The 23,288-nt window shown below is 43.6% G+C and overlaps 1 protein-coding gene across 4 annotated transcripts in view; it reads left to right on the top strand.

The window, feature by feature from the left end:
• Nucleotides 1–1,353: 1,353 nt before the first annotated feature.
• The window catches only part of LOC308469828 (zinc finger protein RFP-like), a 22,278-nt gene continuing 343 nt past the window's right edge, over nt 1,354–23,288 (top strand). Inside the window, exons 1-9 of one of the 4 annotated variants that reach the window (XM_080992808.1) lie at nt 1,354–1,494; nt 3,335–3,763; nt 11,755–11,850; nt 13,838–14,068; nt 15,023–15,045; nt 16,083–16,198; nt 16,643–16,687; nt 18,347–18,838; nt 22,187–22,693. In XM_080992808.1, the coding sequence (XP_080848934.1) occupies nt 3,344–3,763; nt 11,755–11,850; nt 13,838–14,068; nt 15,023–15,045; nt 16,083–16,198; nt 16,643–16,687; nt 18,347–18,837 (1,422 nt within the window). In that variant the 5' untranslated portion in view covers nt 1,354–1,494; nt 3,335–3,343 and the 3' untranslated portion in view covers nt 18,838; nt 22,187–22,693. Of the gene's footprint in view, nt 1,495–3,334; nt 3,764–11,754; nt 11,851–13,837; nt 14,069–15,022; nt 15,046–16,082; nt 16,199–16,642; nt 16,688–18,346; nt 18,854–22,186; nt 22,694–23,288 lie in introns of those variants that run through there. The other 3 variants (XM_080992809.1, XM_080992810.1, XM_080992811.1) reach the window with 3 other exon arrangements.

Raw genomic sequence — 23,288 nt, 5'->3', positions numbered from 1 at the left:
TCTCCCAAACCCGGCTACCAGCTTTGCCTCCCCAAACCACTTCAGATTATCACACCGGTGTAGCCTTGTCAAGTGTAAACGCTCTTGCGCACTGCACCTCTGCTTTGCACTTGTGCCAACCTTTTGCACCCCTCTCCAATCTAATCAAAACCTGCCCCATTTTACCTGTAATTTGACAAGCCTGTGTCACTTTATACCACCCAAAACCTAAGGTATTAAAAAGTTACTCCAAGTTACTTTTGTAATGGGTTCTATGCTGCTCACCTGCGGAGAACCCAGCTGCAACGAAATAAACAGGATCACAGCTTAAAACTGCCATGCTCTTCTTTTTCTCGGTTGTGGTAGTCCCCTGACTTTTCAGGCTGCTTAGCAACCCATGAGGGGGCCCTGACCCTCAACTGTATTTTTACAACAACACATAGGAGCCAACTTCTAGAGGCCGAGGTACCGTCGCACCCCTCTATAAAATATTTGAGAGGGCCAGCCCCCCCCTTGATGGACATTGCCATTGAAATAGTGTGTGTGTCATATCATGTGATACACACACACACACACACACACACACACACATATTCACTTAGCTTACATTTCTTAATTTCACTATTACTTTTAATTATCTTAACTAACAACTCTCTTCGTAACCATCCTTGCAATATTTCATATTTTCCTCCTTACAAAACTTCTTGTAGTCCTACTAGCATAATTTGTTGATTACAATTGCTTTTCAAATATTTGTTTTCAAAAATTTGTTGGAAGCCGCCCAGAGTGGCTGGGGGGACCCAGCCAGATGGGAGGGGTATAAATAATAAATTATTATTATAATTATTAAATAGTTCACATATTTATTCCAGTCTATCATCTTGTCCAATTAATTTCGTCTGCCATTCTTCTTTCGTCGGTAATTCTTCCTGTTTCCATTTCTGGGCCAACAATACTCATATCATGTGATTGATTATGTGGAGTGGGGCTTACTGGGCCCCCAATATTTTATTCAGGTTGGCACCCCCTGCAACAACATACACAGTGGGGTTTGTGGGTGGGGAAGCTCCTTTAACTCAGCAATATGGTTGTTCTCCTGAAATAGAGAGCTCACAGCTGCTCTGTGATCAGCCTCCTCCCCAAATGGGAATGAACAAAGGGGTGGAGAGCAGGCACCTTCTGCCCCCATCTTCACCTGCAGATGTTTGTAGTTGCTGAGGAGTCAAAGTCCAGTCCTCCTTTCCCCCCTCGCTTATCAGAAGGCACAGCTGAACCTGATCTTGCGCCCAATCACCAAGCTCAGCACCTGGGATGAGCTTTCTAGCCTGAGCCCAGCCTTTTCACTTCAGAAGCAAGCCCCAGTTGAGGTCAGGCTATTCTTGCCTTTGCACGTGGCATTTCAAAGGGCTACAGATTAGTTGGTGCGGAGCAGCCCTGGCTGACTTTCCAGGGGGTTCTTTTGGGAAGAAGCTGAGCTGCCAGAAAAAGGAGAAAACAGGAACAAGAAGAGTTCAGGTAGGTGGGGCAGATATTTGAGAAGGAAGAGTAGAAAAGAAGGGCAGGGTGTGTGTCTCTGTGTGTGATGGTGTTTGTAGAAGGAAGGGGAGTAAATTTACAAAAAAAGCCAGTGTTTTAGGAGCAAGGTGGCGACTCGGTTCATTCAAAGCGCTTCGTCTTGCATATCTGTTCTATACCCTATTCTTGTTTCCTTCTTAATCAACCTTTAAGCTACACTGTTGTCCCCGACATATGGCATCTCTCATGAATGTCAAAGGTATGCTGGCTTGGTGGGTTTTTGGGGTGGGTTTTTTTTGGGGGGGGGGATTTCCTTTTTCATTCTACTTCTGATACAATTTATTATTATTATTATTTTATTTTCAAACATACAAATGCATACATAATTAACTAATACATCCATTGATAGCTTCTGGAAAAAATCAAGTATCAAAAAACTATACATCTCGACGCATTTGTACTTCTGATACAATTATTTATTGGGACGGATTCCCTCCACCCTGATCCTCATGGGTGATTTTTGCCTGGGCAATCTTCCATTAGGAATCAGTGGGGACCACAATAAGTCTGGTGTATTTTTTGATCAATACATTCCCAATTCGCAATAATTTTGTTTAGGCATTACTCCATGAAGTTTTTTTGTTTTTCTTAAACTCTTCCAATCCTAGGGGTAATATAAACCTACTTATTGTTCCTTCTCTTAAGTTAGCTGAACTAGAGGAGGGGGCGGGTGGAAGGGGAATTGCTTCCTTATATTTTATTTTACATCCATGCTTTATTAGGTGCCTTAAACCGCGGATGTAAATAGTTATACGTTTCTGCTGTTCAGTTTTGTTGCAGCCCCATTGTAATTGCTTAATCCATTGTTTTGTACTTGTGTTTTATATATGAAGTGCTGTTTGTTCTGCATTAGGTTTTCACTGTTTCAAATGAATGCTTGTGATTTTTCTCCATTTGTCTAGTCACAGGTAAATTTTAAGTTGACTTTCATTTTGATATGGTTCTGGCGCTTTGCTTGCTCTCCCTATGCTCACTGAACCAACCGAATATGGACTGAACTTGGAAGCTATTTTCAATAGTTATTTCTAATTTGCTCACTAGGAATTAACTCTTCCCACTTTGTTTACCATCTTGCCTGATGAAGAGTTTCCAAAACTTGCAGCCTGATAAAAGCACCCCTCCTATTAGGGCTTTTGAGATTTTTCTTAGGCCCAACATGGCTTATATTTTAATGTTGTCTAGGGTTCCCTAAAAGGGATGCAGGTGGCGCTGTGGTCTAAACCACAGAGCCTAGGACTTGCCGATCAGAAGCTCGGCGGTTCGAATCCCTATGACGGGGTGAGCTCCCGTTGCTCGGTCCCTGCTCCTGCCAACCTAGCAGTTCGAAAGCACGTCAAAGTGCAAGTAGATAAATAGGTACTGCTCCAGTGGGAAGGTAAACGGCGTTTCCATGCGCTGCTCTGGTTCGCCAGAAGCGGCTTAGTCATGCTGGCCACATGACCCGGAAGCTGTACGCAGGCTTCCTCAGCCAATAAAGCGAGATGAGCGCCGCAACTCCAGAGTCGGTCACGACTGGACCTAATGGTCAGGGGTCCCTTTACCTTTACCTGAGGGTTCCATATGCTGCTATTATTATAGTTATCATTTTGCTATCACATTTGGAATTTCAGAGAACAGTCCATTTCAACTTGCAGCACTAACCCATTTTTAGTATTAAATTAAGTAAATTTCTGCCTACACAATAAAGGTTTATCTACACATTTCTTTCAATGGGAGGGAACTGCCCGTCCAGTGTTGCGAAATGAGAAAAGGGAAACTGAAGCCTTCGTTACCATTTCAGGGAGACACAATGGCAGAAGGCAACCCAGTCCAGAACCTCTGCGAGGAAACAACATGCCCCATCTGCCTGGAGTATTTCAAAGACCCAGTGATCATAGACTGTGGCCACAATTTCTGCCAAGCATGCATCACTCGGGCCTGGGGGGAACCTGACAGAGATGCTTCTTGCCCCCAGTGCAGCGAACCTTGTCAGCAAAGGAATGTCAGGCCCAACCGGCAACTGGCCAGCATTGTGGAAATAGCCAAGAAATTCAGCCTTCAGATGGCCAGAGGGGCGGAAGCGCTGGGAAGGTTTTGCGAGAGACACCAGGAGCCCCTGAAACTCTTCTGCGAAGACGACCAAGACCCTATCTGTGTGGTGTGTGACAAATCCAAGGAGCACAGGGACCACAAGGTGATCCCAAAGGAGGAGGCCTTTGAAGCATATCAGGTAGGAGATGGAAGGTGGGAGGGTATGAGGAACGGGGGACCCATCCATCTGCTTCCCTTAAGTGTCTTGACCCTCGTTGAGCATCCCAAGCAAATGCTGTAAGGACATGTTGAGTGTAGTGAAGGGTTAACCTTCTGTGTCTCGAGGCTGAGAGGAGGCGCTTACAAGGGAAGTAAGCCAGGACATGACGAAAGCAGCTTGGAGTGCTGTGAGCTGAGTGAAAAGTGAAAGCAGGTTTGTTGCGCAGCTGCAAACAGAGGGAGAAGATGCAGCTTGATTCTGATGGAAGTTATTGTTTGTAAATATGCTACTTTTTTTTTTTAATTTTAAAGAATATTTATTCCAATTTTAAAGTTACAAAAAATAAAGAAAAAACAAACCATACACATGTTACAAAAAACAGACAATAAAAAAGAAAAAACAAAAAACAAAAAATCACAGTAAAGAATGACAAAAATCAAATTAGACCTTTACAACCTTTTTCCCTTTTACTTATTTCCATGACTTCCTCTCACCTCCCTGCTTTGTATTCTAGTTTAAATCGTATCTCCAGCAGATCCTTCTAACCTTCTTTTCTTTTACTTATTTTAACATTCGAAAGTATTTAATTCTCCTCTATCCTCATTTTACGCTTCATTTTTACTTATTCCATTATACCATGTCTGCCAATACGGCCTAATATTCTTTTCCAACCTTTTTCTAACATTCTTTTATATTACAGTGTTTCTGAAGATATATTTTAAATTTTCTCCAATCTTCTTCCATCAACCCTTCTTCCTGATCTCGAATTCTGCCGGTCATCTCAGCCAGTTCCATATAGTCCATCACTTTCATCTGCCATTCTTCTCGGGTAGGCAATTCTTGTGTCTTCCAATATTTCCCAATGAGTATTCTTGCCGCTGCTGTCGCATACATAAAAAAATTCCTATCTTCCCTTCGCACCAATTGGCCGACCATGCCCAAGAGGAAGGCCTCTGGTTTCTTCACAAAAGTGTATTTCAATACCTTTTTTAGTTCATTATATATCATTTCCCAGAAGGCCTTGATCTTTGGGCACGTCCACCAAAGGTGGAAAAAGGTACCTTCATTTTCTTTACATTTCCAACATTTATTATCGGGCAAATGATAAATTTTTGCTAGCTTGACTGGGGTTAAGTACCACCTATAAATCATTTTCATTATATTTTCTCTTAAGGCATTACAAGCCGTAAACTTCATACCTGTGGTCCATAACCGTTCCCAGTCAGCAAACATAATATTATGCCCAACATCTTGTGCCCATTTAATCATAGCAGACTTAACCATTTCATCCTGTGTATTCCATTTCAGCAGCAGGTTATACATTCTTGACAAATTTTTAGTTTTAGGCTCTAACAATTCCGTTTCCAGTTTGGATTTTTCCTCCTGGAAACCAATCTTTTTATCTAGGTTAAAAACCTCCCTTATTTGATAATAATGAAGCCAATCTCGAACTTTAGTTTTTAATTTGTCAAAACTCTGCAGTTTTAGTTTATCTCCAACTTGTTCTAAAATTTCACAGTATTTTGGCCAATTTGTCTCCATATTAGTTTTTTTCAATGCCTTTGCCTCCATTGGTGACAGCCACCTTGGTGTTTTACTTTCCAACAAATCCTTATATCTCACCCAAACATTAAACAATGCTTTCCTGACAATATGATTCTTAAAGGCCTTATGCGCTTTAACCTTGTCATACCATAAATATGCATGCCATCCAAACACATTATCAAAACCTTCTAGATCCAATATGTCCACGTTTTCAAGAAGTAGCCAATCTTTCAGCCAGCAAAATGCGGCTGATTCATAGTAAAGTTTAAGATCTGGCAGGGCAAATCCCCCTCTTTCCTTCGCATCTGTTAATATCTTAAATTTTATTCTAGGCTTTTTGCCCTGCCAGATAAATTTGGAAATATCTCTTTGCCACCTCTTGAAACAGTCCATTTTATCCACAATTTGCAATGTTTGAAACAAAAACAACATTCTAGGCAATACATTCATCTTTATCGCAGCAATTCAGCCCAACAATGATAACTTCAATTTTGACCATGTTTCTAAATCCTTCTTCACTTCTGACCAACATTTTTCATAATTATCTTTAAACAAATTCACATTTTTAGCAGTCATATGCACCCCTAAATATTTGACTTTGTTAACTATTGTTAATCCTGTCTCTTTCTGAAACCTCTCTTTCTCAATCTCTGTAAGGTTTTTCTCTAATACCTTAGTTTTCGTCTTGTTCAATTTAAAACCTGCTACTTGAACAAATTCTTGGATTAATTGTAATACTCTTTTTGTGCTGGCTTCTGGCTCCTGTAATGTCAAAACTAAATCGTCAGCAAAAGCTTTCAATTTGTACTGTTTAGCTCCGAGTTGTGTACCTTTTACCAATTGGTCTTTTCTAATCATATTGAGCAAAACCTCCAGGACCGATATAAAAAGCAATGGGGAGATTGGGCAACCCTGTCTTGTTCCTTTCTCTATCTTAAATTCTTCTGTAACTACATTGTTCACAATAAGCTTAGCTTTTTGTTGCGAATAAATTGCACCTATACCATTTTCAAAACTTTGGCCTACCCCCATCCCCTGCAAATTTTTCTTCATAAAACTCCAAGAAATATTGTCAAACGCTTTCTCTGCATCTACAAATATTAAAACAGCTTTGGTATTGATATTAACTTGCAGTTTTTCTAAAATATTGATAATATTCCTAGTATTATCTGACAGATGTCTCCCGGGGAGAAAGCCCGCCTGATCTTTATGAATCTCTTTTACCAATACATTTTTTAATCTTTTAGCCATAATTTCCGCAAAAAATTTGTAATCCACATTAAGTAGGGATATGGGACGGTAGTTCTTCAGCTGTGTCTTCTCCACTTCAGTTTTTGGTATAAGTATGATGTATGCTTCTTTCCACGACTCGGGTGCTTTTCCTCCCCGTAGTATTTCATTGCAAAGTTCTTTCAGCGGCTGCAATAACCATTCTTTCAAAGATTTGTAGTACTTTGCAGTTAGGCCATCCGGTCCTGGAGATTTGCCCAATTTCATATTCTGAATGGCTCCTTCCACCTCTTGATCAGATATTGTAGAGTTTAATATTGATTTGCTCTCTTGAGATACTTTTTGTAATCCATTATTTTTCAAAAACCGATCAATGTCTAATTCTTTCTGAGTCTCCTGCGTATATAGCTGTTTAAAATAATTCTGAAAGCACTTCCAAATCTCTCCAGGATTCTGTATGTTCTTCCCTTCTACTACCAAGTTCGTAATCGTATTCAGCTTTTGTCTTTTTTTCATTTGCCAGGCCAGTAATTTCCCACATTTATTTGCCGATTCGAAGGTCTTTTGTTTCATCTGTTTGACCTTCCATTCTATCTCCTGGTTCATCAGTTTCATATATTGTACTTGGTATAGCTTTATCTCTTTTAAAATCTCCTGTGAGTTCGGTTTCGCCCTCAGTCTTTTTTCTCCATCCTTAATTTTCTCCAAGATTTTTTCTCTCTTCTCGTTTTGATATCTTTTCCTAATTGCATTTTGTTGTATTAAAAATCCTCTCATCACCGCTTTGCTGGCATCCCAAATCACTCTTTTTTCTGTCGTAGTATTCATATTTATCTCAAAATAGTCTCTCAAATTCTTCTGGGCCTTTTTAATAATTTCCTCATTCCTAAATAAGGAGTCATTCATCCTCCATCTGAAAGCTCCAATTGGCGTTGATATCATTTCAATCTTTACTGGATTGTGATCAGAGCAAATTTTCGGGCAAATCACCGCTTTTTTTTATCTTAGGGACCAGTCCTCTAGTTATCCAGATTTGGTCTATTCTTGTCCATGTCATATTTGCTTCAGAGAAGAAGGTTCCTTCTCTTTCCAAGGGGTTCTTTATTCGCCAAATATCCACAAGATCCATATTGTCAGTCATTTCAAAAAATGTCTTTGGTAGTCTTCCATCTTTCGTCACCGTTTGTCTTTGGGCTTTATCCATATTTGTAGACACTACTCCATTCATGTCTCCCATCAAAATAATGTTGTAATCCAAATAATCCAGGAGAGTTTCGTGCAATTTTTTAAAGAATTCTGATTTTCCCTCATTTGGTGCATATACACCTATTATCAAAAACTTCTGTCCTTGAAACTGAATTTCAATTGCTATATATCTTCCTTGGTCATCTTTAAATATAAATTTTGGTGACAGGCTTTCCTTCGCGTAGAGTACTACTCCTCTTTTTTTCACATTGTCCGATGAAATAAATTCTTCTCCCAATCTTTTATTTATCAAAATTTTCCGATGTAGCCTTGTCACATGCGTCTCTTGTAAACAAATCAAGTCCAAATGTTCTTTTTTCAATGTATGAAATACTCTCCCCCTTTTTGCCGATGAATTCAGACCATTGATATTCCAGCTTAAAACTTGAAGTGTCATTTTGTAGTTACTCTCCTTCTCCTCCAGCAGCCCCAAGAAGTTTGTCTATGTCTGTCGGTGGCGTTGGTTTCACTTTTTTTTGCAAATTCTTATCCGGTATCGCAGTGTCTTTTCCCAATCCTTTCTGTAGATCTTCTTCGTATGCACTCAAAAACTTGTTCTTTTCCTCCACTGATCTTATCTTGGTCTTTCTTCCTTTAAAACTAAAGGATAGACCTTGAGGGAATTCCCACCTGAAAAGGATTTTATTTTTTCTCAACAAGGCCACCAAGTCTCCAAAATCTTGTCTTAAATCAAGAAGATGTTTTGGTATGTCTTTAAAAATTTCCACTTTTGATTGTATAATTGTCAAGGGTTTTTCGTAGTGCAGGCCCAAAATTTTGTCCCTTTCTTCTTTGGATCGGAGGGTAATCAAACAGTCCCTTATTTTAATCTTTCTTCCTCCTTTCCCCAGTCGAAAGGCCCTCACAATCTTAAAGTCCTCTTGTTTCAGGTCCGATTTCCAAAATTCCAGAAATTCTTGTGTCAAAAAGTCTATCAAGGTGTCTTTCTCCAACTCAGGAACAGCTCTAATTCTCAGATTGGTTTGTTTGTCTCTGAGATCAATCATAGACAACGTTAACTTATGTTCTGCAATCTCTTTCTGCAAGTCTGGTACCTTTTCAGTTTCCAATTGCCCCAATTTAAATTCCACAGCAGCAGTCTTTTCCTGTATAGACTTTGAGTCTTGCAGTAATCTCTGAATAGATTCCGTATTGCTGTTTACCTTTTTCTCCAAGTTGTCTAATGTTTCTGTATTTAAATCAATTTTTCTATTAGCAATGTCCACTTTCTGGTTCGTTTCTTCCACTTTCCTATTCATCTCCCCCACCCTTGTACTAAGTTGTTGTATAGATTCATTAATCTTGGCCAAGGCGTTGGCTAAAATTTCCTCAGACATTCCACCAGACTTAGATTGTGTTGCTGATGCAGGCAAACCAGCAGATGATTGCCTTCGGTGTACCCAAGGTTTCCCAGATCTCAAGACTGACGGGTCTTGAGATTTTTGGCCATCTGCCATAACAAAGTGAAGGTCAAGTTCTTTTCCCACGTATGCTGTTCCTGTTTACAAGTGGAAAATTCCTTTACTGTAATTTCAGGGAGTCCCACTAGGTGGACACTGTTGCCACCTAACCAGTTACTGTCCTTCTAAAATAACAGGAAAGAGAAACTAAGTAGAGAGACAAAGATGGAGGACCACAATGTAACTTTCCAATTATTTTCCCCAACGAAATTGGCCACAATATATCTTCTTTACAGCCAACAAGCAGCACTGACAGCTTTTGACAGCTGAGACGTCTCACTGACAGATTGCTCTTTAAATCTTTAAACAGTCCGGTAGAATCAAACAAAGCCTTTCCCTTTATCCCTCTGAAAGGTAGATTCCGCCAAAGTTCTCAGGTCAGAAAAAAAACCACTTATTTCAATTCAATTTTCCCACGTTTAGCTCAAAATCTCTATGCTTTATTCCGGATACAATGCGGGGAAGCGGACTTCCTGTTTGCACTTCCACCGCGGTAGCCAATTCTAACGTTTTTTTGCTGCTAAAACTTTTCCACTTTTATCCAGATAGTCCAATTAATCCAAATAGTGCTCTTTTAATCCAATTCCTCTACTCACGGTTGAAATTTCAGTCCAAATGTTCCAGGAATAAGTCAGCGCTCTCCAGCAACGGCAACACGGCTTCGCTCAGCAAAAGCAGCGATCCACTCGCAGCACCGCGCTTCTCCCCCGCTCCGTTCCGAAGCCTCAGAAAAAGGCTTCCTCTCGGGTTGGGGGGGCGCTCCAAGGTGCCCGCCGAGCCTCCACGTTCGCAGGCTTCCGCGCCTGCGATTTCTGAGGGTCCCCGCTTCGCCGCAGCGCACAGGACCCGGTTTTTCGCTGAGCTACCCCCTCCGAGATCAGAGGAGGTCAGCCATTGCTGCTGGCGCTAACCGGAAGTCGTAAATATGCTACTTTTGAGCAAATAAAGAGATATTAGGACAGAAGAAACGTGTGGGACTTGATTACTGCTCTTTCAAACACACGACCGCTGTGCAACTTTGCTATCTGCTAATTGCTTTACGACCGCCTGAAAGCCACGCTGCATAAACAGAAGCTACAGAGGCTCCCAGGGGAAGCGTGGCTGGGCGCCGAACAATAAAGCAATAAATCTACCTAACAGGACATAAGGAGAGTCCTGCCGAATGGAGCCAAGGGGCCATCTAATTCTGCATCCTGTTCTTACACTGGTCCACCAGATAGATGCTTATGGGAAGCCCTGGAGCAGGAAACTGAGTGGAACCGCAATCTGCCCTCCTTCAGTTTCCAGCCACTGTTAGGGGAATCATGCTGCCTCCAACCACAGGCTCATGCTATGTGCTCAATATTGCGAACCCCTGCAGTGACGTACAAAGGGTACCCAGGGTGCCATCCGGAGGGGGTGTGTGACAAGATGGACCACTGCCTCCCCCCAGCTGTGGAGCGGCGAAGAGCATGCGCACAGTCAGTGTGGGCGCTGCTCGCACGGGGTCCGTACAGGCATCTGATCGGGCTGCCGTGCAGTTCACCCCACCCCTCAGCCTACCGCCCCGGGTGACGGAGAGGGGTTCCTCCACCACCAAACACCTGTACAAAGTTTGAAGGAGAGTTGCAATGTGCAACCTTCACAGCCTTCTCCTTTCCCCATCCCAAGGGCCGAGAGAGCTACCACAGCAGCTTTATTTATTTATATTTTTTAAAAAATATAAACTGCTTAAAGGGTTTGTTTTGTTTTCTGCAATTGGGACGTTCCTATTTTCATCACAGAAATGTTGGAGGGGACGTCTCTGTTTTCACTGGGGAAATGTTGGAGGGTGTGGAATAGGATGTCCCTATTTTTATCGGAGAAATGTTGGAGGGTATGAATCAGGCGGTGTATAAATTTCATGAAATAAGTAAATAAGCAAAATACAGCATTTTCCGCTCTATAAGACGCACCAGACCATAAGATGCACCTAGTTTTTGGAGGAGGGAAACAAGAAAAAAAAAATATTCTGAATCCCAGAAACAAGAGGGATCTGGCTTCTGGGATAGCCTCTTGCTGTTCTGGCTTATGGGATGGCCGTGTGAGCCTCTCCAGGGCAGCGGGAGGAAGGCTCCCCCAAGAGCCGCGTTCCCTTTAAAGAGTGAGCGGAGCATGTGTGCAGCTCTTTAAAGGGAGCGCAGAGCAGAGCCTCCCACCTGCATTCGCTCCATAAGACGCACACACATTTCCCATTACTTTTTAGGAGGGGAAAAGTGTGTCTTATAGAGTGAAAAATATGGTAATTTAGAAGCATAGCATGAACAGCAGGGTGGGGGTCAGGGTGGCCTGGGGCCTAGAGTCCTGAATATCAGACACAGAGGTTTTGAGCCACTGCGCCTGAGGTTCCCCACCAATGTCCCTGACTCTCCTCTGTCTTTGTGTACTTAAGAGCCTTGAACTGACATTGCAAATCCTTTTTTAAAAAAGATCTCTGTCCCAACAATGAACTCAAATGCCTCCTTTTTTCAGGGTAAAATCCAGGGTCATTTGGAATTCCTGAACAAACAGAAAAAGGAAATTCTGGCTTCTAAACTGAGTGGGGAGGCTGAAAGCCAGAAGCTGCTGGTAGGTACTCGACTGTAGAGGCTCCAGTATGTTTATACTTCCAGGATGAGGCCTTAGTTCTGAGCGCTGGGATGTGAATAGATGCTATTTATCCAGAGCTATTTTTCCAGAAAAAAGAGGTGCCAGAACTCACCACAAACGCCTCCCTTGTTCTCCTGTAATGGCAATGATGCCCACCTGAGAGGTGCCGGAGCTGAGTTCCAGATTAAAAAAAGCCCTGGATATATTTATTAGATATTACCCTTCCTTCCTCACATTTGTGGTTTCAGTAGAGTGCATCATTTTGCAGCTTAGAAAGGCTACTTTTAGTTTAAGTAATCCAGAATACTTTAAAACAGGCTGGATTTTCCTGCTGTTTCCCCCCTTTTAAAACCTTAAAATAACAACGTCTCATAACAAGTACAAATAACATTTACACACTCGAAATACTTGCTGAAGAGTAACAGATACAGCAGGTTTGTCAGGCAGGCTTAAAATGGTAATTCAGTTACAAAGACGTTCTTAAGCCTAGCTTAAAAATGGAGCCTGAGCATGGAACTCAGACTTAGCAGATACTCTCATGTTGCTGGCATGGTGATGAAGAGCAGAGAGCAAAAGTGTACCCAGGCAGGCAGTGGGAGTGTCTCTCACAGAGTCTTCTCTAGCAAACTTACAGGAAAACTCTGAGCTTCAGCTCCTATCATGTGCCTAGCTAGGAAAACATGAATTGTTGGATTTGACTATATCTTAAATATCCCACATGGAGGTGGAGCCTGTGCCTCACTTACACAGTGTCCTGGGTTTAGTCCCACATTTGAATGCCTGATCTACCCAACCCACAACAATTTTTTCTTCCCATCCAAGTTGCTTGGGCAGCGAGAAGAGAAAAAATAGAAATAGGAAAAGCATAGCCCAGCAGGTAGGGGAAAGGGAAAGGACTCCTGGATGGTTAAGTCCAGTCAAAGGCAGCTATGGGGTTGTGGCGCTCATCTCACTTTCAGGCCGAGGGAGCCGGCGTCTGTCCGCAGACAGCTTTCTGGGTCATGTGGCCAGCAGGACTAAACCGCTTCTGGCTCAACCAAACGCTGTGACGGAAACCAGAGCGATGCACAGAAATGCCGTTTACCTTCCTGTCAGAGTGGTACCTATCAGTGGCGTAGCGTGGGGGGGTGCAGGGGGGGCCGGCCGCACCGGGCGCAACATCTGGGGGTTAGGGTTAGGGGGTGCAAATCCACGGGTTAGTGGGCGCAAATTACTTGCCTTGCCCCGGGTGCTGACAACCCACACTATGCGACTGGTACCTATTTATCTACTTGCACTGGTGTGCTTTCGAACTCCTAGGTTGGCAGGAGCTGGGACAGGGCAACAGGAGCTCACCCCATTGCAGGGATTCAAACCGCCGACCTTCTGATCAGCAAGCCCAAGAGGCTCAGGGGTTTAGACCACAACACTACTCATGTCCCTATAGCCCAGCACCCTGATGGTAATATAAATGCTGCTTCTCTGGCCATCGGGATGATCACTGGATGCGTGTAGAAAAGGCAAAAACCTTAGCTGATTGACGGGAATCAGCTGGTGGGAGGCTATGTGCCTTTGAGAGAGTAGGGTGGCCACATTCATATTTGACCACACCCACTGCTGGCATGCAAACTTTGGAAGCTAAGCCAAGGATGAATGCTGCCCCTGAGCGAAAAAAATAGGCCAGCTTTCCTGTTAATCCTTTAAAAAGAACTGAATGCAGCAAAATCACCCCTTCTTCTTCTTCCCACTTTAGCCAGGCTCCACTATCAGAAAGAAAGAAGTCACACCTAACATTATTATGGGTGTGCAACGGAGCCATGCAGTCTGCCTTGATTCCCCTAAGGTAGTCTGCCTGCTCTCTTCAATTGTGGAAGAAGCGCTGTCCCGTTGCCAGTGCTGAAGTGAACTGCTGCCCCAGTCAGTTTGCGTACGTGAAATCAGGGAAGCACCTAAATATATTTGACTGGCTCTGACTTTCTCATTACAGAAGCGGACGGAATCGGAGCGGCAGAAAATCATGGCCGATTTCAAGCAATTGCACCAGTTTCTGGAAGAACAAGAGCGCCTCCTGCTGGCTCAATTGAAGGAACTGGACGATGGGATTAAATCCTGTGGGGACCAACATATTGCAAAACTCTCTGAGGAAATGTCCTCTATCGATGATCTTATGAAGGAGCTGGAGGAGAAGCAGAAACAGCCAGCGACTGAATTCTTGCAGGTAAGAGTTGGCACAATTAAATAGTCCAGGTTGTTCTGCAGGTAAAGGTTGTACTCCCAACCACTCTGTCTGTTGGTTTATAGAAGTATTCATAGTAGGGATGTGCACTGGCCACACATTTTGTTGAAAACTGTGATTTGGAGCTTCATCAAACGGCATGATTCAGGTTTGATAGAAGTGGATGAAATTTGCAGGCAAAGCCGCTCCTGCAGTATGGATGAAGCAAGCCAAATTACAATGGATCCAGGGAGTTTTTGTGCTAGCATTGGCAATGGCACCAGCAACACCTGGCCAGTTGAGTTCTCCCTCTACCCAATTCAAACATGCCCTCGCTGTTGTGTGTAGAGCAATATACATCATGAGCGGTAGCAAGTTGACAACTGTGCTCAGGCTGGTGGCACCAGTGGTGAGAGCAAGTAGCAGAGCATAGCCTGGGATCACTTGGAGTTGGCAGAAGATCCCAGGCATGCCATCTGCCTGCCATTTCAGGAAGAAGCATAACTGGGGGAGGTTGTGGGGCAGAGAGCTCCCCTCTCAGTCTCAAGCTAGGGTTGCCATGCATCTGGGAAATCCCAGACATGTCCTCTTTTGGGGGGGCCTACATGCCTATCCAGGGGGATTTTCAAATTTGAAAGCAAATGTCTGGGCTTCTGTTGTTTTTTAAATTGTATGTGTGTGGGGTGTGTGTGTACTGGCGGCTCGGGGTCAGAGGGCGATTGCCCCCCAAAAGCTCAATTAATGTCCAAATTCCTGCAATATATCAACCCTATCTCAAGTTTTCACCCCCTCCATCTCAAATAAGCAGAAGAATCTGCAGCTTAGTGAGCAGACAATGGAGGATATGGGATCGGGGAAGTATAGGACCATGCGATGCGAAGTTTCCATCTGTCCGATATGTAGGAGGAGACTGGTGCAAGAGGCTGGATTAATATTATTCTCTCTCTTCCCTTCTAGGATATCAGAAGCATCTTGCAAAGGTATGTGGCTTTGTTACGCACAGTGGGCTGATATGAATCTCCTGTCTCTCCGAAGAGAGTTTAGATTGCTTCACTTAAAACCATGTGCCAATCTAATTCATGGATCACAGACAAATATGCCAGTCAGAATACAGTTATTCATTGGATTGCAGATTTTCTGAAATTTTGTGATGTAGCTTTCATGGAAAACTATTGTATTGGGGAAGGGAGGGTGCACATAAAAGGTTTATTTTAGGGGAAGAAGTGATGGTGTTCCTCCACCTATTGTAAACTTTATTTCAGAGCACATTATGATGGTGATTTATTAGATTTCTTACTTGCCCTTCACTTTTTGGGCAGACTACAACAATCTCAAAATAACCCTAATATACATATCCCAGGTGTCAAAAACCAAGGTAAAATGACGCTGTTATTAGATGCAATGTACATTCTGTGCTTTGGGAAAATATTCAGCATTTTAAAAATCAATTTACCTTAGGTTTTAGGCATTTCTGACCTAGTTATAATTTTAAACAGGGTATGCTAACCAATGTCTCCATCTAAAATATAGGCAGGTTGTTTGAAAATATTGTTTTATATTGACAATAAGGTTGAAAAAAAATGAGTTAAATTCTAAAATTACATTTTAATGTAATTATTTTATACTTCTCATTTTTTAAACATTTTACATTGTTTTTAACTCTACATTTAATAGTAGACTTAACGTATTATTGTGTTGTATCTGCTCTGTTATCTTCTCTACTGGTTATTGACCAAAATAAATATACATAATTTTATCTCATTTGCAAATTTTATATGAAAAGTATATGTAAGCTAACTCTTTATTCTTCTCCTTTATTCTTCTTATATTTCATGATAGAAATTTTTTCAGTGTATAATAGGTGTTTGTAATTGGGCAGATAATTCTGCTGCCTGCCTCCTTTCTCTTTCTCTCTGCATTTGTGCTGTTCCCACTTTTCTTTTTCATCCCAATTGCTGATAGGAGACTTGAGAACGAAGAGATGAATTGCAAATAAAATTTGTTTGCTTCTTCCTAGGTGCCATGAAAATAAAGCTGTGGATCCAATAGCTTTTCCTCCTGGATTTAAAAAGCGAATTGAGAAATTCTCTAAAATGCATCCTTTTCTGGAGACCACCATGAAGGAATTCAAAGGTAACGAAGGGTCATTGCGTTAACTTCTGGAAAATGGGTTTGAAAATATAGCTCATCTGATCCCGTTGCAAGTCTAACTGTGGGTGGGAATTGACTGCTTGATGGAAAAATGGGTGCATGGAATTTAAGATTTTCACATTTAGAATTTCCCATTAGATACTCGAAATCTCAGCATTTGAGGGATCTGCGTACAGGACCTTTTCTTCCTTTAAAAATCTGAGCAAACCATCTGTATTTGGCAATGGTTTCAGCTCTACCTTGCTTTTCTTCATGGCACTTAACAGTAATGATGCAAGAGGGCCAAAGGTTGGATACGTTGGCTAAACGTTAGCTTTTTTTCCCTTTTTTGCACGATCACAGTTTCAAGCACTGTAAATCTAAAGCCTGACCCCTGGAGTCAAGTATTAGTAGTAATTCGTTTCTCATAACACTTTTCTTCCTTAGACATTGTGCTCTCTGGGCCGCAAGAAAAGAAAGGTACATTTCCAGGTTTGGCAGATCTTTAAACAATTTTTGCAGATGAGATATAATAATAATAATTTATCATTTATACCCTGTCCATCTGGCTGGGTTTCTCCAATCACTCTGGGTGGCTTCCAACAGAATATTAAAATACAATAACCTATTAAACATTAAAAGCTTCCCTAAACAGGGCTGCCTTCAGATGTCTTCTAAAAATCTGGTAGTTGTTCCATAGGGCGGGCGCCACTACCGAGAAGGCCCTCTGCCTGGTTCCCTGTTAACTCACTTCTTGCAGTGAGGGAACCGCCAGAAGGCCCTCAGCACTGGACCTCAGTGTTTGGGCAGAACGCTAGGGGTGGAGACGCTCCTTCAGGTATACTGGGCCGAGGCCCATATGGGAGGGTTTTTGCACTGAAGAGAAAACTTCAGCTGTGTTTTGGTGTCAGGAAACAAAATCAGTCTCTGCGTGTCTTTCATGCTTCCTTCGCCTTTCCATCCGTGCATGTGCACAGACTGATGTCTCGAGCAGATAATCTGTGACGCCTAATGACAGGAAGTGAAGAGCTGCCTTTATACAAGCTCAAGTCATTTCACCCATCTAGCTTAGTGACTGGCAACAGTTCTCCAGGGATTTATACAGGGGTCCTTTCCTTGCCCTACCTAGAGATAGTAAAGGTAAAGGTAAAGGGACCCCTGACCATTAGGTCCAGTCGTGGCCGACTCTGGGGTTGCGGTGTTCATCTCGCTTTATTGGCCAAGGGAGCCGGCGTACAGCTTCCAGGTCATGTGGCCAGCATGACTAAGCCGCTTCTGGCGAACCAGAGCAGCACACGAAAACACCGTTTACCTTCCTGCCGGAGTGGTACCTATTTATCTACTTGCACTTTGACGTGCTTTCGAACTGCTAGGTTGGCAGGAGCAGGGACCAAGCAACGGGAGCTCACCCTGTCATGGGGATTTGAACCGCCGACCTTCTGATCGGCAAGTCCTAGGCTCTGTGGTTTAACCCACAGCACCACCCGCGCCCCAGAGATAGTAGAATCATAGAATTGTAGAGTTGGAAGGGACTTTGAGGATCATCAATTCCAACCCCCTGCAATGCAGGAAGATGCAGCTGCCCCATACAGGGATCAAACCTGCAACCTTGGCATTATCAGCACCACGCTCTAACCAGCTGAGCTATCCATGCTGTTTGCATACAAAGCTGCATTGCAGGGGGTTGGACTAGATGTCCGTTGGGGTCACTCCCCTTCTATAACTCTGTGAAACCAAATGCCCTATGCAAGTGAATTTATTTTTATGGGGGGGGATACTTTCCCAGGAGTACATTGGCTTCTCAAGCCGCTTCCTAGCTCAGAGCTGCATAAAACTTGGATGTAGGTCATGGCTAGGCAAACTAAGGCACGGGGGCCGGATCTGGACCAGTCCCTTCTAAATCTGGCCCATGGATGGTCTGTGAATCAGCGTGTTTTTACATGGGTAGAATGTGTCCTTTATTTAAAATGCATCTCTGGGTTATTTGTGGGGCATAGGAATTCATTCATTTCCTCCCCAAAATATAGTCCAGCCCCCCACAAGGTCTGAGGGACAGTGGACCAGCCCCCTGCTGAAAAAGTTTGCTGACCGCTGAGTAGATGCTAACTCCTTTGGGAGCCTGCCTCCCTAATCATTTCCTTTCTTTTGCAGGTGAAGACATGCCCAAATTAGTACTATCATCATATTCCACCTTGCCCTGGGGTTCTTACAGAGGTCCCAACGAATTGCTTTGTTGTTCCTATGTTATGGGAGTTGAGAGAATCACCTCTGGGACCCATTCCTGGATAGCCAACTTGGGGGGTGAAAAGTTCTGGGCCGTGGGGGTGGCCAACGAGACTTTAAGGGGATGCAATATTGTCAATTTGAACGCTGGTCTTGGGATCTGGGCTATCGTCCGGACTTCCGCTGGTGATTATTACCCAACCACGGCTCCTGGAATATCCCTGGGTCCATTGCCCGTGTCTAGCAATACAGCCTGTAAGTTGTTGAAGTTCCAGTCCAAGAGGATCTGTGTGTGTGTAAACTATAAAAAAAGATGGGTGATGTTTTCTGACGCCGACTCTCACAGCTCCATCTTCACTTTCACCAATGCTGCGTTCTCTGGGGAGGGGGTCTGCTCCTGGCTCAGTGTGGGGCAATGAGGTGAGGCTGTCTTTGGGTGCAATCAAGATCCATCTGACAATGGCAAAACTCACTTGGTTGGGCCAAATCCTTTAAAGCAAAGGAGGGGTAGGAGGAAGGAAGGAAGGAAGGAAGGAAGGAAGGAAGGAAGGAAGGAAGGCACTGAACCCTCTTCCCTCCCACCCTCGTCAGACTTCCCTCTCCCTCCCACCCAAAAAAACCTCCCAGCTGTTTACCCCCCCCCCCCAGCGTAGGTTTCTTACATGGGCAAGAAATGTCTGGCAAAAGTGCCTTTGGCAGGGAAGGTTGTATGTGTGATGGGGAAAGGGTTCAGCACTCTAAGGCCCCCCCCCCCCACACTTTACAGGGAGTTTGTAACAGACGGATTCTGACATGCTGTGTCACTGCCGCCATGTGCAGCCACCAATTTCTTCTTTCTTTCTCCCCCCTCTCTGCCCCCCTGCAAGTTGTCTGTCTTGGGGCAAATCTGGATCATGGCCTCCTGTTGTTTTGGGGAACCACATTGTTCCCCTTCTTGCTCTCTCTGGGGCTGATGGGATGTCAACAACACACTGGCTCTGCTACCCTGATGTGTAGTTTGTGTGAGTCTGTTGTTGGTAAGGGCTCAACGATTAAAAAAACACCCAAATGAAGCCCTGATTCCATTTGGGACATGGCATACAAGACTAAACTTCCCAATAAAGTAAGTATGAAGGAGGGTAAAGACTGGCAAATTGCCCTTTCATTGGAAAAAAGCGAACCTTTTCATTTTAGTTTGGAATAGTGACAAGAAGAGGTTTACAAGAAGTGGTGCAACCTTATTCATTCTGGGCAGGAACAGAGACGAGGCCGCTTACAAATTTGAGGTTTGCGGAAAGGAGGTTTCAGTTTTATTGTTCCTGTTTCATTAACACTCAGTGGAGTTTCCAGAGTTCTGTATATGAAAAAGTCTGCAGTTGTTTCCACTGAAGGAGAAATCCGATATTCAGCAATGCTTCTGTTTTGTGTATTTTGTGTTTTTTTCTTTTTGCAGTTCTGTATTAATAATGGCGTTTCCTTTCACTATTATGTCGTTAACATCCGAACATGAATAAAACAGTAAATGTTTATCATTGGAGAATAAAGGAATCATTCCATTTGTGATGCAAATATACTGGAGCAATGCAGCCTTGTTGGGGAGTTGACCTGGCTGCAGGGGGTTCCTCTCCACTTCCTCCACCCCCAAACTTTCCCAAATAGGGTGGCAAAAATGAAGGGGAAATGTGTGTGCGTCCTGTGGAGCGAATGCAGGCTCCTTGGCTTCGGCGATAGCAACACGAAGCCTCCGAAGCGCAGAGGGAGAGCTCCCCCGCGCTCCGGAGGCTTTGTGTTGCTTTTGCTGAAGCCGCCTGAAGCCCCCGGAGAGCAGGGAACTCCCGCTGCGCTCCGGGGGCTTCAGGCAGCTATCCGCAAGCCTTCTGAGAGCAGCAGGAGTTCCCGCCGCACTCCGAAGGCTTGCAGATAGCCGCCTGAAACGTGGAGAGTGAGAGGGGTCGGTGCACACCGATCCCTCTTGCTCTCCAGGCTTCGCTTCGCTGGAGAGGCGCTGCACAGTTTTCGCTCTCTGCTCAGCGCCCCTTCAGCCAAGCGGGAGGAGAAATGGAAGGGGATAAATTTCTCCTGCTGCTTTGCTGAAGGGGCGCTGAGCAGAGAGGGGGAGAATTCCCCCCCCCCCGTTCTCCCCCTCCTATGGTCCAGTGCGTCCTATAGAGCGAAAAATACAATATTTGGGGGGCCATTTCCTTTGTTCAGCAAAGTTACAACTGTCAGTTGTATAAAAATGCGGCTCCCTTCTATGATTGGATTGAAGACTCATACAAACTCGCAATAGATGAACAACTTGCATATAAACGCAGACTTGTTATGGGCAAATCCAATGATATTTGGAATCCATTCTTGCAAATACTGTAATTAGCTTAAGGTCTGGTGAAGAACAACCTTGTAAAGTAAAAAAAAAGAAAAGATACAACTGGCAGTCACCCCCGCCACCTGCCCCCAGTGCAATTGTGGAAGCTTCAGCTAGAGAGTGTCTGTGTCTCTCTAAATTATGAACAAAGATCAGCGATCTTTTCAATGCTGGCAAAAGATATCCCTTCACTTTTTCAACAATGCCCCATTCTGTCGCAAGAGGATCTCCCAGATTAGCGAGACACAACTGAATGTTATGGGAAGAAGCAATATTATTTATTATTATTATTATTATTATTGTTATTATTATTATTATTATATTTATTTATATACCGCCCTATATCCGGGGGTCTCAGGGCAGTTCCTAAGAACATGGGTGGCACCAAATCTCTATAAAACAGATTGGAGGGGCAAGATTTCAAGGACAGCATAGGGAACTTGGTGGAGCCAGCTGAACACTATACCGTGTTTTTCTCTCCATTTGTTTTTCCTACGAAAGGCTTCATGGAGCTTATGCACTCAAAGAAGGGTATATAGAATTTGAGCCCATATAAAAGCGGGGGGCATTCTGGTACAAACATAATGGAAACAGTGCTCCCCACAAAAGCTGATGAAGAAAATAACAATGAATTATCCCCCCCCCTCCCGAGAGCTATAGAACAGTTGCATGAAACAGTCCCAGGCGACTTTTCACTTAGGTGATGATGTGGGTGGGTGGGAGGGGTATGGAGGAGGGTGGTTGGCTGGGTGAGGAAGGAAACTAAGCTGCATAAAAGGGGGTGTTAGGGGTTAAGACTATATAGAACATTCAAGAGCGGCAGAGGGCGTCACAGCTCACAACTAGCAATTCCCCCAAACTGGAGGCGGGAGGATTAGCCAGATACAGTGGTACCTCCAGTTACATACGCTTCAGGTTACAGACTCCGCTAACCCGGAAATAGTACCGCGGGTTAAGAACTTTGCTTCAGGATGAGAACAGAAATCGTGCTCCGGTGGCGCAGCAGCAGCAGGAGGCCCCATTAGCTGAAGTGGTACCTCAGGTTAAGAACAGTTTCAGGTTAAGAATGGACTTCCGGAACGAATTAAGTACTTAACCCGAGGTACCACTGTATCAGCCGCACCGATAATACATGCAGGTGGTTATACGCTGATTAGGCAACAGGGCTGGCACACCCATGAGGCGAAGTGAGGCAGTTGCCTCTGGTGGCAAGAAGAGCACCACCACAATGTATATAATACAGAGGTTTAATACGGAAAAGAGAAGATTCTATTTCCATTATATGTGTGATCCTCTATGCCCATGCAAGCTTATTACCAATGTAGGTGTGTAAATATGTTGAAGATCTGCCATATAGCTACAAAATTAATCAATCTAACCCCCGAAAGGGGGAAAGGTGAAATGAGGAATGTGAGTGTTTGTAGAGAAGTCACAGTATGTGGAGGAATTAAGGAACAAAGAGAAGCAGGAATTGTAAATAAGTAAACAAGTGAGGGCATTTGGACAGAGCAGATCGACCATCTCCGTATCACCAAAAACAAAAGGTCACAATTTTAAATGAAAACGTACATGAAAGTCAGAGATGCATTAGCTGAGAGTCCTGCGACTAAATGGCGCTTGGGATCCCTTCCCTCTCTACAATTCTGCGATTATTTGTGTTAATTTATACATTGAGACAGCAAATTTTAAAATAAGCAATACAATTGAAATAGAAATACAGTCCATCTTACCGCAGCAGGGGGAAAGACTGTGTCTTCCTGCTCTGTATACTGACTGGATGCTAACTGTGAACGCGGGCAGCGCCAGGGTGCCAACTGCTCTCCCTTCTCAGGCTCTTTATCCTTAAACCCAGCTTGGGTTGGGTACTCCCTCAGATACAGACAGTGTGGTATAGTGGTTACAGCGCTGGACCAGGATGGGGAGTTCAGGGTAGACACACACAATAAAAACACATGAAATCATAACACATAAATCATAACACATGAAATCATAACTTAAGCAAACACTCATGTGCATATGTGTGGTTTAGCTTTTCTTTCTTTGGGCTTATTTACTTTAATTATATTTAATTCAGCTACGGTGTCCCGGCTGTGGCGAATTCAAAAGTCAAAAGTTAGTTGTCCCCAAATCCTATTAACATTTGGGACTGGAGCAACAGTGTTTGAGAACTGGGGGTGGGAGACAGGAAACCAATTCTTCCCTCACTGATTCCTTCTCAAGTAAACAATTGTTTTTCTTAGGCTTTACAGTGATACCTCTAGTTATGAACTTAATTTATTCTGGAGGTCCGTTCTTAACCTGAAACTGTTCTTAACTAGAGGGATGCTTTCTCTAATGGGGCCTCTTGCTGCTGCTGCACCGCCGGCACACGATTTCCATTCTCATCTTGGGGCAAAGTTCTCAACTCAAGGTAATTCTTCCAGGTTAGTGGAGTTTGTAACATGAAGCATTTATAACCTGAGGTGTTTGTAAGTCGAGGTTCCACTGTACTTCCTTTTTCCTCCTGCTCCTGTCAGTCAGTATTTG

This window comes from Podarcis pityusensis, assembly GCF_964106645.2.
Source record: "Podarcis pityusensis genome assembly, chromosome: 2".
Classification (NCBI taxonomy): Eukaryota; Metazoa; Chordata; class Lepidosauria; order Squamata; family Lacertidae; genus Podarcis; species Podarcis pityusensis.
This window is presented reverse-complemented; position numbering and strand designations above follow the sequence as displayed.